The sequence below is a fragment of the Danio rerio genome, chromosome 9, assembly GCF_049306965.1.
Source record: "Danio rerio strain Tuebingen ecotype United States chromosome 9, GRCz12tu, whole genome shotgun sequence".
NCBI classification, from domain to species: domain Eukaryota; kingdom Metazoa; phylum Chordata; class Actinopteri; order Cypriniformes; family Danionidae; genus Danio; species Danio rerio.
The window spans coordinates 11,666,721-11,681,621 of record NC_133184.1 but is presented as its reverse complement, the minus strand read 5'-3'; the positions used below and the strand labels follow the sequence as shown (position 1 = coordinate 11,681,621).

Below are 14,901 nucleotides of genomic sequence, written 5' to 3'. Positions count from 1 at the left end.
CGGGAATCAAACACAGGTCACTGTGAGCACCACGGTGCTATATGTCAGACTCAGCACATTTAACCAGGAGGCTACTGGCGCTGACTCAGCTAAAAATCTTAATTATTATTTCACTTTAAAAATCTACATCTTGGATGCTTTAATGGTGAGTAAATTAACAACTCATTTAAGACGTAAAAGAAACGTCTTAAATACGCTTTGGATAAAAGCGTCTGCTAAATGACTAAATGTAAATGTAAATGTAAATATTTTAATATTCAAGTGTGACTTTATTTTCTTTTTTTCATATTTGCGGCTTGCACTTAACTTAAGTTTTATGTTAAGTTTTATATTTATTTATTACAATAAGTTTCATCATACATAATTAATAGTAGTTTATACAACAGTTCTGTCTGGTTCTTGAATCTGATTGGCTGATGGCTGTGTGATATTTTGCCAGTAACATCACACAAAGGCCTCTTCACCCTTCACTGTGTATTACTCCGCCCACATATTGCAAGCAACAAGCAGAGATGCTACAGTTTAAAAAATATTACTGTTGTTGGACAACAAAATTTAGGGCTTTTTTAGTCGAGAATGTAGTTGTTTAGATTGCAACTATGCAGTTTATTTTTAAGAATAGTGCCTATTTTTAAATATTTACAATTTCTGAGAGCTGGTCGGTGGCCAAAGATGGTTGACGTTGTCTATCCACAAGATTGCCAGAACCACATAATAAGCCCTTGCTTAGTGTGTTCCCTTGAGCGTGAATAAAAAGGTGAAAAATGGAAGTCTCATGGTTTTTAAGGTGAACTGGGTAGAGTTAACAAGAAGCTTTAAATAAGAAGCTGGATTCAGCCTTGTCCCTCCTTATCGCAAACACAACAGCAGTCTGGTGAGAAATCTCTGTAGACGGATATCACGTTCAGCCTTATAATCTTAAAATGTGAAGCGCCGCTTCACATTACGCTAGAGAATCATTCAAACACTGGCTCTAAAGTGACGTTGGTGAATTAGTAACGACTTCTGCTGGTCTGACGTCAGCTGCAGATGTGAATGAATAGTGGAAGAAAGTAGTTCCTAATACAAAAGGGTTTTAGACTCTCTGTGTTTGATTTTCTTTTTTATGTACGAGATTGTGCTGTCGAACTGTTATCAGCACTGGCGGGGCGCTAAGGCACGAGGCCGCACACCTCCTACCAGTGCTGATATACAGCCATAGCACACTGCTACTCATGTGATATTGCTCATATAACTTACAAACAAGTGTTGTTCACAGCAATGCCACAGAAAAATAGTCTGTGGTTTCCTAAAAAATCTTTCAATGATCAGTTCTTAAAATAACTCTTTTATATTTTCAAAATATAAACAACATTATGACTATCTAAAGAACCATTCTCTACTACAACAAAATCTTTGGTGCAATAAAAAGATTGCATGGACTCTGAAAGTACTTAATTGAACCACTAATACCAATGTAGGCCTTTATTTTTAGCAGTCAGATGTGAAAGACCATCAGAGTGACCACAGCTCAGTCTAATCTCCAACAATTCTGCTATTATCTGGTCCATCCAATCAAAGTGTCACACCAAAGCAGGGCCATTGTGAGCGGCCAAGGGTCCAGCACAGGGGTCTAGTGCAGTTTTGATGAGTCAGTGGGTCTACAGCCCCCACAATAGACCGTATAGCCTCTACAATAGTGAAGGCTAATGCGGTTTTTCTGTGGGCTGCTGCTGAGTGAGCAGGCCTGATGCGCATTCGCCACTGAATGAGGACCGCTGTGCTATAAAAACACTGGACAAGGGCTTGGCCACCACATTGATTATACTGGATCTGTCCCACCTCAGTACGTGAGTATTTCAGAACTCAAAGTTGAAACATCGGACTCCTGTGCAATGATTAAGAGCACAGAGAGAGAGGAAATGATCATATTGATTAAAAACAATCATGAAACAAATAGTTTATCCAGGGATGGATTTCCGCGTAATCCGCCCTGAAGTTTTGAAATGTGGTTTGGGTAATGGTCATCTCCTCTTGTGTTTAGACAAGCGTGGTGATCGACAGCAGCCATGAATCCGCAGGAGCAGTTGGAGCAGAGGGGAAAGTTTCGGATGACTGTGTTCGAGGAGGAGCATTTCCAGGGCAAGAGCTGCGAATTCTCCTTCGAGTGCCAGAACATTCTGGAAAGAGACTTCAGGAAGATCCGCTCCATTAAGGTGGAGAACGGACCGTAAGTGTGGCCTCTAAAGGTTTTGATGCACAATTGGTAAACCAGATGATGATATATGGCTGTTATGAAATATTTTTATTAAATTAAATATATATTTGATGTTTTTAAGTTTTGCTAATATTTGATTCCTTTTTTTTATTTAAAAGTACTGTGACACTAAAAGCTCTTTTTGTCATAAATTAGATTTTCTCATTATAAGTATGCCAATATTTTTGTTTTATCAAATGTATGGTAAAGTGCATTAGCTGCACTTCTTTCAAAATAAACTATATAATAGCATTTAATTAGTTTACTAATTATTTATTAGAACATTTCAATATAAAGAGGGAAATATACACAGTTGAAGTTAGAATTATTAGCTCCCCTGGGGCTAACGGAGAGAAGATTTTTTCAACGCATTTATTAAACATAATAGTTTAAATAACTCATTTCTAATAACTGATTTATTTTATCTTTGTCATTATGGCAGTAAATGACTAGATATTTTTCAAGACACTTCTATACAGCTTAAAGTGTCAGTTTAAAATTATGTTAACTAGGCAGGTAAGGGTAATTAGGCAAATCTTTGTATAATGATGGTTTGTTCTGTAGATTATCAAAAAAAATTAAAGGGGCTAATAATATTGACCTTAAATTTTTTTATTCCAGCCGAAATTAAACAAATAGGGAAAACATATTATCGCAAATACTGTGAAAATCTACTTGCTCTTATATATAGTGCAATATATATATATATATATATATATATATATATATATATATATATATATATATATATATATATATATATATATATATATATATATATACTTATATATATATACTGACACGTACTTTTCTGAAAAGTGAGATATTAATCAAGTTCAACATTCAACATTTATCAATTAAGGACTACAAGTAAATGACTATAAATGGATATATGAATAATAAAACAGCAATAAGTGTTTTTTTACCCCAGTTTTTCTTTGCCAAAAAAACAGAATATTTGAAAATTCATGGATATCATTAATTGGTATTAGAAATACTACAGTGACTAAAAAACTTAAGCATTATAATCACTACAAAATAGCAGGGCCTTTCTAATAAATCTGATCTCTTAGATTTGTGTGGTGGTCTAACAAATCTATTTTCAAAAATCTGTATATAACTTTTGCACATGAATATGAACATATATCATTACTTGTGATTTACTTATTCATCTTAATCAAGCATACAGTGCTCAGCATATATAAGTACACCCCTCACAAATCTACCTGGTAAAGTAATATTTTTATAGGAAGCTATACAATATTATATTTGTGCATAAACATTAGATTCGTCAGTAATGAAGCCAAATCTGGAGCTTATCTAACAAAATAACTTATAATAACAGTCCAAAAACTAGTACACCCAAATTTACACATTATAGAAAAATATTAAATACAAATTTAAAAAAGAGGAAAAATCAAGTGAAGCAAAAAATGAAAAAAATTAGTTGACATTTTGTAGGTTGTAATTATGATATTTTTATGCAATATTTTGCTTGAATTTAATTGCATTTTCTTTTAATTTCTAAATATTTTTGGTGACTAAAATAGTTATTTAATAAAAATATTTGTTTAATAAATCTGTTTTGTTTAAATGCACTGAAATACATGACCTATATTCTCTGAGAAATAGATACAAATATTAATCTTTAAAATGGGGTCTTCTCAATTATGCTGAGCACTGTATAATAATGCTATGTTATGCTTGAAAGGCAAAACATCATATATTAATGCTCCCCAAAACCACTTATTTAATATTGATAAATAGAATTTGGAACTGTAATTATAGTATAAATGCAATGTTTTTTTTTATATATTAATTTCTCCAAACTGAACGAATGACAGAGATAGCAAAGATAGTGTGTGTGTGGCAGCTGCCTGCTGTATTGCGTGTGTGTCTGTGATGACAGATGAGCTGATAAAGCACACAGAGCCGCTCCATTCAGGCCTCACTATCGTGTTTGCTTTGCCTTTGTGTCCTGATCAGTAGACGACTGCCATGTAAAACGCTGTTGTTTCCTGGTTTGTGTTGACTGTGACATTGTGTCTTTCTCAGCTGGGTGGGGTACGAGTATCCTGAGTTCCAGGGCCAGCAGTTTATCCTGGAGAAAGGAGACTATCCCTGTTACCAGGCCTGGAGCGGCAACAGCAGCTACAGAACAGAGCATATGCTCTCTTTCAGACCCATTAAATGTGCTGTAAGTTTGCACAGGCAACATTATGTCAAATCTAAATTGATCTCAGGGTAATTCATACCAAGAACCGTAATTATCATGGTGACTATACAACTGTTAAAGGGAGAGTTTGCCTAAAATCTCCACTTGTTCCAAACCTGTTTCTTTCTTCTGCTAAATACAAAAGTAGATCATTTAAAGAAAGCGGAAAGCCGGTAACCATTGACTTCCATAGTATTTTTTTCCTACTATGGATGTTAATGGCTACTGGATTCCAACATAATTCAAAATATCTTCTTATGTCTTCAACAGAGAAAAAATATATTCATTAAGAGGTAATATTTGGGTCCATATGAGCGTGATTAAATTATGCATATATTTAAATTTTTGGGTAAACTATGTCCCAATCTGAATCTACTTTTTAATTCTGACATAATGTGTCACGGTTTTGGGAATAAATGATCTATAGCAGATGTAAAAACAAACAACAAAGCATGCAAAACATACTTTCTGTGTTTTGCAATAATATGATTCTAACACTTATATCCATTACTACAGTTTCAGATGGCGAGAAAGTGATTTTTATTTTTATTTTTTTTTCATTCTTTTAACCGAATCATTATAATATTGGTGTCTTTGAAAATTTGAAAATGTAGTGTATATTTAGCTTCAACTACCTATGTCTAAATCTCTATGGGTTCCTTTTTTCAGTTGAACACTAAAGAAGATATTTTGAAGAAAGATGAAAACTTGTAATCATTGACTTACATAGTAGGAAAAACAAATAATATGGATGCCAATGGTTTCCAACATTCTTGAAAATATATTTGTTTGAGTTCAACATAAAAAATAAAAAAAATTAGTTTTGGACTAACTATTTCTGTAAACTAGGCTTATGAAACGTTAGGTTTGTTTTAAATAGTGGAATTTATGCAGACAAAAAATATATTACCTGTTATTCTGTGCAGAAAATTCCACCATTCAGAAAGCAGTAGTAAGGAAAGTAGGGCCAAAAGGAATCTTTAGCTCTGCATACTCCCATGACACAGTGCAAATGTCATAAAATTTTCATAGAAAAATTATTGAAACAATTTGTTTGTTTAGTGGCGCAGTAGGTAGTGCTGTCGCCTCACAGCAAGAAGGTCGCTGGTTTGAACCTCGGCTCAGTTGGGGTTTCTGTGTGGAGTTTGCATGTTCTCCTTGCCTCCACGTGGGTTTCCTCCGGTTGCTCCGGTTTACCCCACAGTCCAAAGACATGTGGTACAGGTGAAATGGGCAGGCCAAATTGTCCGTAGTGTGTGAACGTATGTGTGGATGTTTCCCAGCGATGGGTTGCGGCTGGAAGGGCATCCGCTGTGTAAAAAAAAAAGTTGGCGGTTCATTCCGCTGTGGCGACCCCGGATTAATAAAGGGACTAAGCCGACAAGAAAATTAATGAATGAATGAATTTACTCAAAAATGAAAATGTACTCACTATTTACCCTCCCTCGAGTGGTTATAAACCTTCAACAGTCTTTTTGTCGGTTATACACGAAAGAGGACTTGAGGCAAGCTGAAAACATGTAACTATTGACATCCACAGTAGAAAAAAACAAACATGGAATTTAATGGTTACCGCTTTCCAGCTTTCTTCAAAATATTGTCTTATATTCAACAAAAGAAAGTGATGATTAGTCAATTAAATTAACTTCACTTTTGAAAGGAGACTATGCCTTTAAATTCATATCATCATGGGATTGTGGTTCTTATTAAACTGACACTTTAAATCCTCCAGCTTGGTCAAGTTTGTTAGATTTTGATTGGCTGTGTATTTTCAATCATATTTTAATAAGAAGTATTGCGGTTCTCATCTACATGTTTTAGCTATGCGTTTTTGCATATCATTGTTACAGGCCTGTATATGTTTATTACTAACAAAACAAATAACAGATATTTGGTTCTAAATTTAATAGTGAGCACTACAACTACAACAGAAATGTGAAGAATGAACAAGATCTTTAGAATCATTTTCAGAAACGAACTGCCTTCTCAAGCAGTAGACCAATAAAAACAGCCATTTCACCAGTTAAAGTGACAGCTTGCTTGTTATAAGCAAAATAATACTGTGCGTGCTGCATGGTGTGGCCACTAAAATAGATTCAGTTATAGTTATCACTATTGGTGCGACAGACTTTATAGACCATCTTTTTGTTTATTTGCTACATTAGAATTACTTTGTAAATATTGTCCTCATAATCATCAATTGACTCTTTCCCTGCTAGAACCACAGCGACAGTAAGATAACCCTCTATGAGTGTGAAGACTTCATGGGCCGTAAATTTGAGATGTGTGAGGACTACCCTTCCATTCAAGCCATGGGCTGGTGCAGCAAGGAGGTTCCCTCAATCAAAGTCAACTCTGGAGCGTAAGTCACTTCCCCAGCCTTTCTGAACACATTCTATATGCTATTATATTATAAGTAACTAAATATTAGTTTATAGTATAAGGTAAACTATTTATTGAAAGTATAAATAAATAAATAAATAAATAAATAAATAAATAAATATTATAGTTGTTTGTCTATGTGTTTGAGTAAAATGTATATATTTTTAAATTCTGTAAACTACTGATGACCCTTATTCCAAATTTAATTAAATTTTTTTATTTGCATACAATAACAAAAATGTGTTTGTGTTTATAGGTTTATATTCATTTAAAAACAACACAATATACCACTGTCTTTTAATAGTTTTAAAATAGCAAAATATATCAATATTTGGTGAAAAACCCTTTTTTTTTGGTGTAATAACCATGATTTTCAAATCACAGCGATTAAAAACATTTATTTTTATACAAATACACATATAAATACAAATACATATATAAATACAACAAATTACAACATTTTAGCTAACAACTTGGAAAAACTGTTATGTGTTTTATAGAATAACCAAATATTATCACTCTACTTAAACCCATCTATTAAAACCAGTAAACCCAGAGATCATTTAAGTGGTTTCTTAACTTTTCTTAATTTCCATTTCTTTGTGACAAAATAGTGTCCTTTACTGAATCTAGCAGCTCTGTGTTATTGGTTGTGTGGTGCAATAAATGAGCTTTGCCCTTTTCTCTGACAGCTGGGTAGGCTATCAGTTTCCCGGTTATCGTGGATATCAGTACATCTTCGAGAGAGACAGACATGAAGGAGAGTACAGATGCTACAATGACTTCGGCACCCAGGCACACACCAACCAGATCCAGTCCATGCGCAGAATTCAGCAATAAGAGAACAATATGTCATGCCGTATCAATACTATAGGCAATAAAGACATTTAAATGCTTGTGGCAGTTCCTTGCTTTTTAAATAAAACAGCTTTTCTGCTCAAATTGTGTATCTGTAAGTTGTGATTCTTGACAAATGAAACAGATCCTACGCTTTTATTTAAGCTGCATGAATAACTCGAGGAAGCCTTTGACAATTCAAGGCAAATGAAATACGCCGCTCTACTGATATTGAATATTTAGGATGTTTTACACCATCTGAAATCTGCTTAAATATTTCTTACACATTCTATTTGAGAGATGTGAGACTGAAATATTTTTAATAAACAAGAGCATGAATATGTGTTCTTTGTGAATCAGGTTCATTAATTTCAGCTACAGTAAATACACAACATATGAATCTAAAAAAATGTAATCTATTTTTCTGTATATATATATATATATATATATATATATATATATATATATATATATATATATATATATATATATATATATATATATATACACTGTTAACAATTTTCTGCAGAATCTACAGAAACTGGCAGCAGTTCACTAGTAACTTACTGTAAATCAATTACAGTAAGTATACAGTATTTATTTATAGCACCATTTATCTAGAGGTATATGTATTTACAGTCTTGTATATTTTCACTGTGAAATATACAGAAATTACAGCAAAATACAGTTCACATTGCAGTTTAATACTATATAATTTACAAAAGTTGTTAGTGCATTGTTAGCAATGTCCTGTAGAATCTACAGTAACTTACTGTAAATCAACTACAGCAAAAATACTGTACACTAACAGCAATCTCACTGTACAGTATATGCATTTACAGTATTTTATATCCTTACTGTAAAATATCCAGTAGTTTTCACAGTGATACTTTAAAATATGGTAACATAGTGCATAACTGTCCTAAAGCAAATTACAGTTCACATTACAGTTAAATACTGTGTCATTTACAAAAATTATTTACAGTGTACTGTAATATAAGGTGTCTATTATATATAGTGGTTGATTGTATAAACACACACAAAGAAGGGCATCTGATGCAAATATGATCTTGATAAATATATAATAAAATATTTGGAATAAATATGATGCATTTATGTTTTAGAATACTGTAAATAATATACAGCAAAATTAAGAGCCAAAAGGTTTACAAATCTTGCATTGTTATTAGTTATTTTACATGTACATTCTATATATGCAAGTATCATAGTTAGGTCAGTATGGATGTATTTAAAGTGAATAAAAATATGAAGAAACAATAAAATGCACACACACATGCACACACTAATATCAAGTTGTATTCTATTAAATCGCCAATGTATTTTACAAAAAATATATATATGTTTTTATTTTGAGCATTTTTTTTATTATCGTAATAATAATAATAATAATAATGATAATAATAATAATAATAATAATATATTTAAAACATTCAAAAACTATTACTCATATATAAAAGGGGGACCTAAAAGTTCTGATTTCAGCATTTGTATTGGTCTGGAACTGTCCGAGGTCCTGACCTTTATGCATCGTAGCCTGGTGTATATTTAAACATCGCTGTAAATTAATTGCTGAAAGTTGCCGAGGTTTAACCCAAGGGACGGATTCGTTTTAATAACTAAGCGATACAGGAAGTAGGGTACCTATTTCATCCAATCTAACGGTTTGCGACTCTGCATCCGGGTGTGATTCCGCCTCTTGTTTGCGGTGTAACGCTCGGCGATCGGCAGTATTTGACTGCACACACCCAATGCTGGATCAGATGTGGACGCGGCAGTCACTGTTTGAAAACACGTTCACACACCCAGACCAGGATCTCCTAATAAACATTCACCTGTACACACCTTTACCAAACACACATTTCACTACGAGCTGATTTAAACTGCTTCTCAGTGAATATAAGACAGACAGGAGTGCTGAAAGCATCTGGAGCTCAGACATAACAGCAGCGGGTAAGTCCACTAGGCTAGGCCTATATTAAGAGACCAAATCAGGACAGAGTTCGGTAGTATACGGTTGACAGTTTATAAAGCTCTAATCAAACGTTAGAAATCCATTTTGTACAAAACTGTTAGCCATTCACAAAACATACTGTTTAACATGAAATATACAGGCTTTATGTTTTATTAATGATTTAAAGGAAAATCGTATTTAATTGGCTTGAATAAAAGTTGCACAAATAACGAAAAATAATGTATCTGATAAGCTTTTATATAACATCACAATGCTTACCGGCTACATTGGCTAAAGTTGTTTAGAATTGTAGGCCGCCTATCCCTAAAATTATATTAATGTTAAGACTGATGGCACAATTTACCATCGGGAAGAAAGGAAACGCCTAGCATTTCGTTTTGTGATGCGGATTGAGTTTTAAATGTATTGATATTATTATTATATTGACAGTGTTATTATTCCACAGTGCCTCTCCGTGTTATTCAAAAAAATTATCTCAAATTTACATTTGAACTCGAAAAGCAAAGCAAATTAAGTTCTCGCAATAAAGTCAGTTTTGACACGAATCTTTTGTACCTTTTTGTATGATTCCTAAAATTGAATGAGCATTTCACTTTTTGCAGCATGTAATCAGGCCAAATACAGCTATCTCACGTTATAAATACACTTTTTAATATTTAAATCAGGTTGATTTCAAATTTACGGCTTATATAGTGTAAAATGTACTATTCATTCTCTTTGTTGTATAGGAGTACCAGATTTGTCCACCGTGCATGTGGACAAAGTCAACCACTGTCTTGTATCCGAGGCTTGTTTTAAGTTGCCTGCGATCTCTTAATGACTCAGGCAGCTAAAGCAAGTCTGGGAGGCCAGAGACAACACGACAGAAACACACAAAGACATTCAAGGTGATGACAACGTGCGTCCTTGTCAATGGTGATGCTGAGCTGCTGTTGGGATTCTTCATTTGTGTGCAATTAATACAGATTAGGCGGATTTACATGACATAATTTATCATGAGAGCTTAAAACAAATGTTTTCTTTATAACCAGTTTTAAATAATTAACACACACCCAGCTAAACAGTATATTAACAGTGTATTCGCCACAAATAATAAAGCACTTCCTTCTCTTCACAAGCAATAATCTTTGTATTTGAGGAGTGTTGGATGGTGAATGTGTTTTGATTATTTGTAACGAAGTTCTATATTTATATTTCTTTTTACACAACATTTTAGAGATTGTTGTAATTTATTTGCATTAGGTTGTAAGATTGTTGTAATTTACTTGCAATATGTAACAGTCCTGAAGTGACCCCATCTATTGTGTATTAAAGCAACATAAGTTTGGGATAAAATGTTCTTGTTTACCATTGTGCACTGAAGCATGTTTAAAAGGTAAATATTCTCAACCAACATGGAGCAGGCCTTTCTGTTTGCAAAGAGGTAAAAAGGCGGAAAAGAAAGAGGATCTGAACCGGTTTCCATGTCAAACACTTCAATTCTCCATAGAAACTCTGATCTTAACGCAGAAACTTTATTAAACCTTGATGGTGGATTGATAAGGCCGAATTTCTATCGGTTCCTTTTTATTGTGGAGACGGGGAGGGATGACAGAGGTAAATTGCTCTTTTAATTAAACCAATGCACCGAAGGAAATTGCTGTCTGAATATTGTCTCAGAGATGGGGCTTGTGACAGTTGCCTGGAAACTTCAATCTGTCTCACATTTATTCCAGATCACAGTTTTGAGATAAAGTTTAATAAAAATCTTTGCGCCAATGAAAGCCTACCCTTTCACGTCCACCACCGCCACCACAATGCGACAGAACTGCGGAGGAAGCCTTATGTTTAACATGTATCTCTCAGGTACGCAGTCTTTTTTGTGCGTAAAATGAGAAATATTGCCGAAAAGAATAGGGAGACGCTAAGGGTCTGCGGGCGCGTGCTGCGCGCATCACCGACGGTGTCTCTGACTTCTCCATCTGGAACGCGTGTCCTCTTTTGTCGGAAATCGGATATCCTTTTTCCTGGACGCGTTTCCTGACCTCGACGCTGTAGTCTGGGCAAATACATCGAGCAGCAGCATGACAATACTCATAATATTTAACCTCTTTTACTGAGAATTGTTATTTATAAATGGGCGAAATTCTTTTTTTTTCTCAAAAATTACAGGGACAAAAACACATGTCTGACGCATATGCTGCATTTTTATTATTGTCACTTCCATGTGTATTTTAAAATTACCACAGAATATGGCATAATTAAATCTGAGTTATAATTGTCAGATGTTTTTTTAAAACGCTTTTTTCCAGACCCCACAGAAAATCTTCTGAAGGAAAGTAAAAGCCCCTCTTGGACCCCCATCAACACAGGCGTGCAAAAAGGTGAGTGTTGCGTTGACTTATTGATGAACAAATATCTAAAAGAAAAAAATATATTTTAATTATTTTTTATCTTTAAATAAAATGTTTATAAATGGGATTTCTGGGAAGTGCAGAGAAAATACCTTTTATTGTTGGAAAATATTTCAAGATAATCAAAGGTATTTCAACTTTAGTGAGTGCAGTATTTAAATAGGCTACTCAACAACTTTATTTACAAAGTACAAATAAAGGTTCAATGTTGAAAGCTCCGATACGGGACATTGGCTAATGTACGGGCTAACACTGGGGCAGATTCAAGAAACCGATGCACCGAGGAACATATGAAAAATGAAATAAGGTACTTTATATTGTATATGTATTTACAATATTTAGCCTATATTTAATATATATATATATATATATATATATATATATATATATATATATATATATATATATATCCTTATTTACTCTTTTTTACATAGCCTACATAAAAAGGGTTCTAAAACAAAGCACTTGGCAGCAAAGACACGGGGAAAAGATTTTGAATTCTACATTTCAATCAACAGTTCCAAAAAAAGAATATTATATTCTTATAAGGAATATTTTAATAATCTAGGCTAAATTATTCTTTTACAATTTTTTTTTTCAAATGAATAGTTAGGCTATATGTTTTATTTTGTATTTTAGGAAGTGGACAAATCCAGTTATGGCAGTTTCTCCTGGAGCTGCTTTCCGACAGCGCCAATATGACCTGCATCGCCTGGGAGGGAACGAATGGAGAGTTTAAACTGATAGACCCGGACGAAGTGGCCAGACGGTGGGGGGAACGCAAGAGTAAACCGAACATGAACTACGACAAACTGAGCCGAGCTCTGCGCTATTACTACGACAAAAACATCATGACCAAGGTGCACGGAAAGCGCTACGCGTACAAATTTGACTTTAACGGTTTGGCGCAAGTGTGCCAGCCCTCCTCGACCGAACAAGCTATTTATAAGTTCCAGAGCAACTTCGCTCCCATTCAGTTTTCAGGTATTTCCAAACTCAATCTGGTTGCTCCGGGTGTTGGTCCGTCGGGCTTCTCCTACTGGCCGGGATCTCCTCCAACCCTCTACCACAGCCACAACCTGCAGCCGCCTGGACCCTTCGGTGCCGTGTCTGCGTCACATTTAAGCTGCGTTAACAATATAAATAGTTTAAATAACCTCAATAATATTAATAACCACTATAACTGACTTTCCCCCATCTGCCTCAGGAGCGCGCGCTGACAGACTAGCCTACACAAGAGTAATATGTAAAAGTTCAACTAGCTGATTTCAGAACACGTAGACTAATATAGTTCAGTGACAAGTAAGAATCAAAATAAATAGGGTTTAATTATTTTATCACATTGCCAAGAACAGTTTGGGCATAGCATTTGGTGGACTTCAGGATCAGAAAACATTTAGCGCCATCTTATGGATAAACAAACACTGTTGCGACAAATTAATCATATTCAGCTGAGGAACACAAACACGTTTTGCTTGATCTCCATACATTCATGGTAAAAAATACAGCTAGAAAATCAACGCAATGATGCAGGAACGGCTACATGGTGAGAACAAATTGTAAGCAAAAACGTGTGTTCGCTATGCTTGCAATCGAGAATATTATTCACATGTGAAGTAGACTAATTAAGCGTTTTATTTATTTATTTTTATTTTGCTATTTATTTAGACCAATATTAGTGAAATAATGGACACTGTCTGAACATCGGCAATACACTTAAAAAATTGTATATTCTGATCAATTGTAAAGAATAATTTTGTTTTTTTCGTGATTCACGAGAATCACCAGTCGGTGTTCTCTTTTGCTTGTGATAACATATTAAAATCGTTGTTGTAATATCCCTGATCTGTTTTATTTATTCGTTGAGTGTTTGTAACTAAAGTGACGGGCTAATTAATTTGGGTGATTATGAAATTATGAAATTGTTCTTCAAACTATGTAAACATGGACCTTTAAAGATTTTTTATTATTATAAAAATAGGTTGTTTAGGAAACCTTAAAATGTTCTCTGGCTAAATTACTAAATTGTACTATTTTAAACCGATGTCCTTATGTAATATATGATATTAAATATAGTCAGTAAATATAGCAAACACAATCGTGCAAAATACTAAATGGTAAAATATACAATTTTTTATTTTTATTTTTCTGAATAAATTAATTTACTCCTAAACAACCTTAAGTGCAAGCAATAAAAACTGTAAATGGCAAGATCCTTTATTTTTAAGAGTGCATATTCCATTGTGAAAATACACCATGGGTTTATTAGTAAAACTATACAAGATTTTTAGTAGATTGGTTTCATTTGAATTTAAACTTTGGTTTACCATGATTTACTTCATCACCCCATCGTGCCATTCAGATAATGGGATATAGTTCATTAAAAAAATCAAAATGTACTTACCATTATGCTCTCTCTGAAGTTGTATTAAGCCTTGTGTGTTTTTTATTTATTGCGATTACAAAAAAGAGAAGATAAGCAGAACAGTGTTCTTACCCAAGTAATATTAACTATTTATTATCACATAAGAAAAAAAGACGTTTTTAGTTTGGACGCAAGCTATTTAGAATAACAAAATAAATAGCCTCTTGACTATTATTTTGATGGTTAAATTTGCTAAGACAGAGGCTCAGTTTGTATAACAGGCAGCAGGTTTCCCTACGCATTGGTATTGGTATACTGGTATATTGGTGTTGGTTTAATGTATTGATTACACTTGACTAAATGTCCCCTAAAAAAAAAAAAAAAAAAAAAAAAAACTAAAACAGTACACTTGTTTCCAAACAAGTAATCAAATCAAAAACATTATAATCAACATTAAAGTCACATTAATAAAACAACAAC

General features: G+C 33.8%; 2 protein-coding genes and 1 non-coding gene across 8 annotated transcripts; all 3 read left to right on the top strand.

The window, feature by feature from the left end:
- The first annotated feature begins 1,794 nt into the window (after positions 1-1,794).
- cryba2b (crystallin, beta A2b) lies at positions 1,795-7,775 on the top strand. 2 transcript variants are annotated; one of them, XM_005167477.3, is made up of 5 exons: positions 1,795-1,825; positions 2,024-2,209; positions 4,292-4,433; positions 6,671-6,813; positions 7,526-7,775. In XM_005167477.3, exons 2-5 carry the CDS (start codon positions 2,049-2,051, stop codon positions 7,671-7,673), a joined length of 594 nt encoding a protein of 197 aa, XP_005167534.1. In that variant the 5' UTR covers positions 1,795-1,825; positions 2,024-2,048; the 3' UTR covers positions 7,674-7,775.
- A 1,819-nt stretch (positions 7,776-9,594) lies between these two features.
- Positions 9,595-13,901, top strand: fev (FEV transcription factor, ETS family member). Of its 5 annotated transcripts, XM_073912262.1 has the most exons (4): positions 9,595-9,641; positions 10,392-11,508; positions 11,955-12,026; positions 12,696-13,901. In XM_073912262.1, exons 2-4 carry the CDS (start codon positions 11,421-11,423, stop codon positions 13,241-13,243), a joined length of 708 nt encoding a protein of 235 aa, XP_073768363.1. In that variant the 5' UTR covers positions 9,595-9,641; positions 10,392-11,420; the 3' UTR covers positions 13,244-13,901.
- mir1788 (microRNA mir-1788) lies at positions 10,428-10,528 on the top strand. The gene has a single exon (NR_030651.1). It is a non-coding gene; the product is annotated as a microRNA mir-1788 (primary transcript).
- Positions 13,902-14,901: the final 1,000 nt, after the last annotated feature.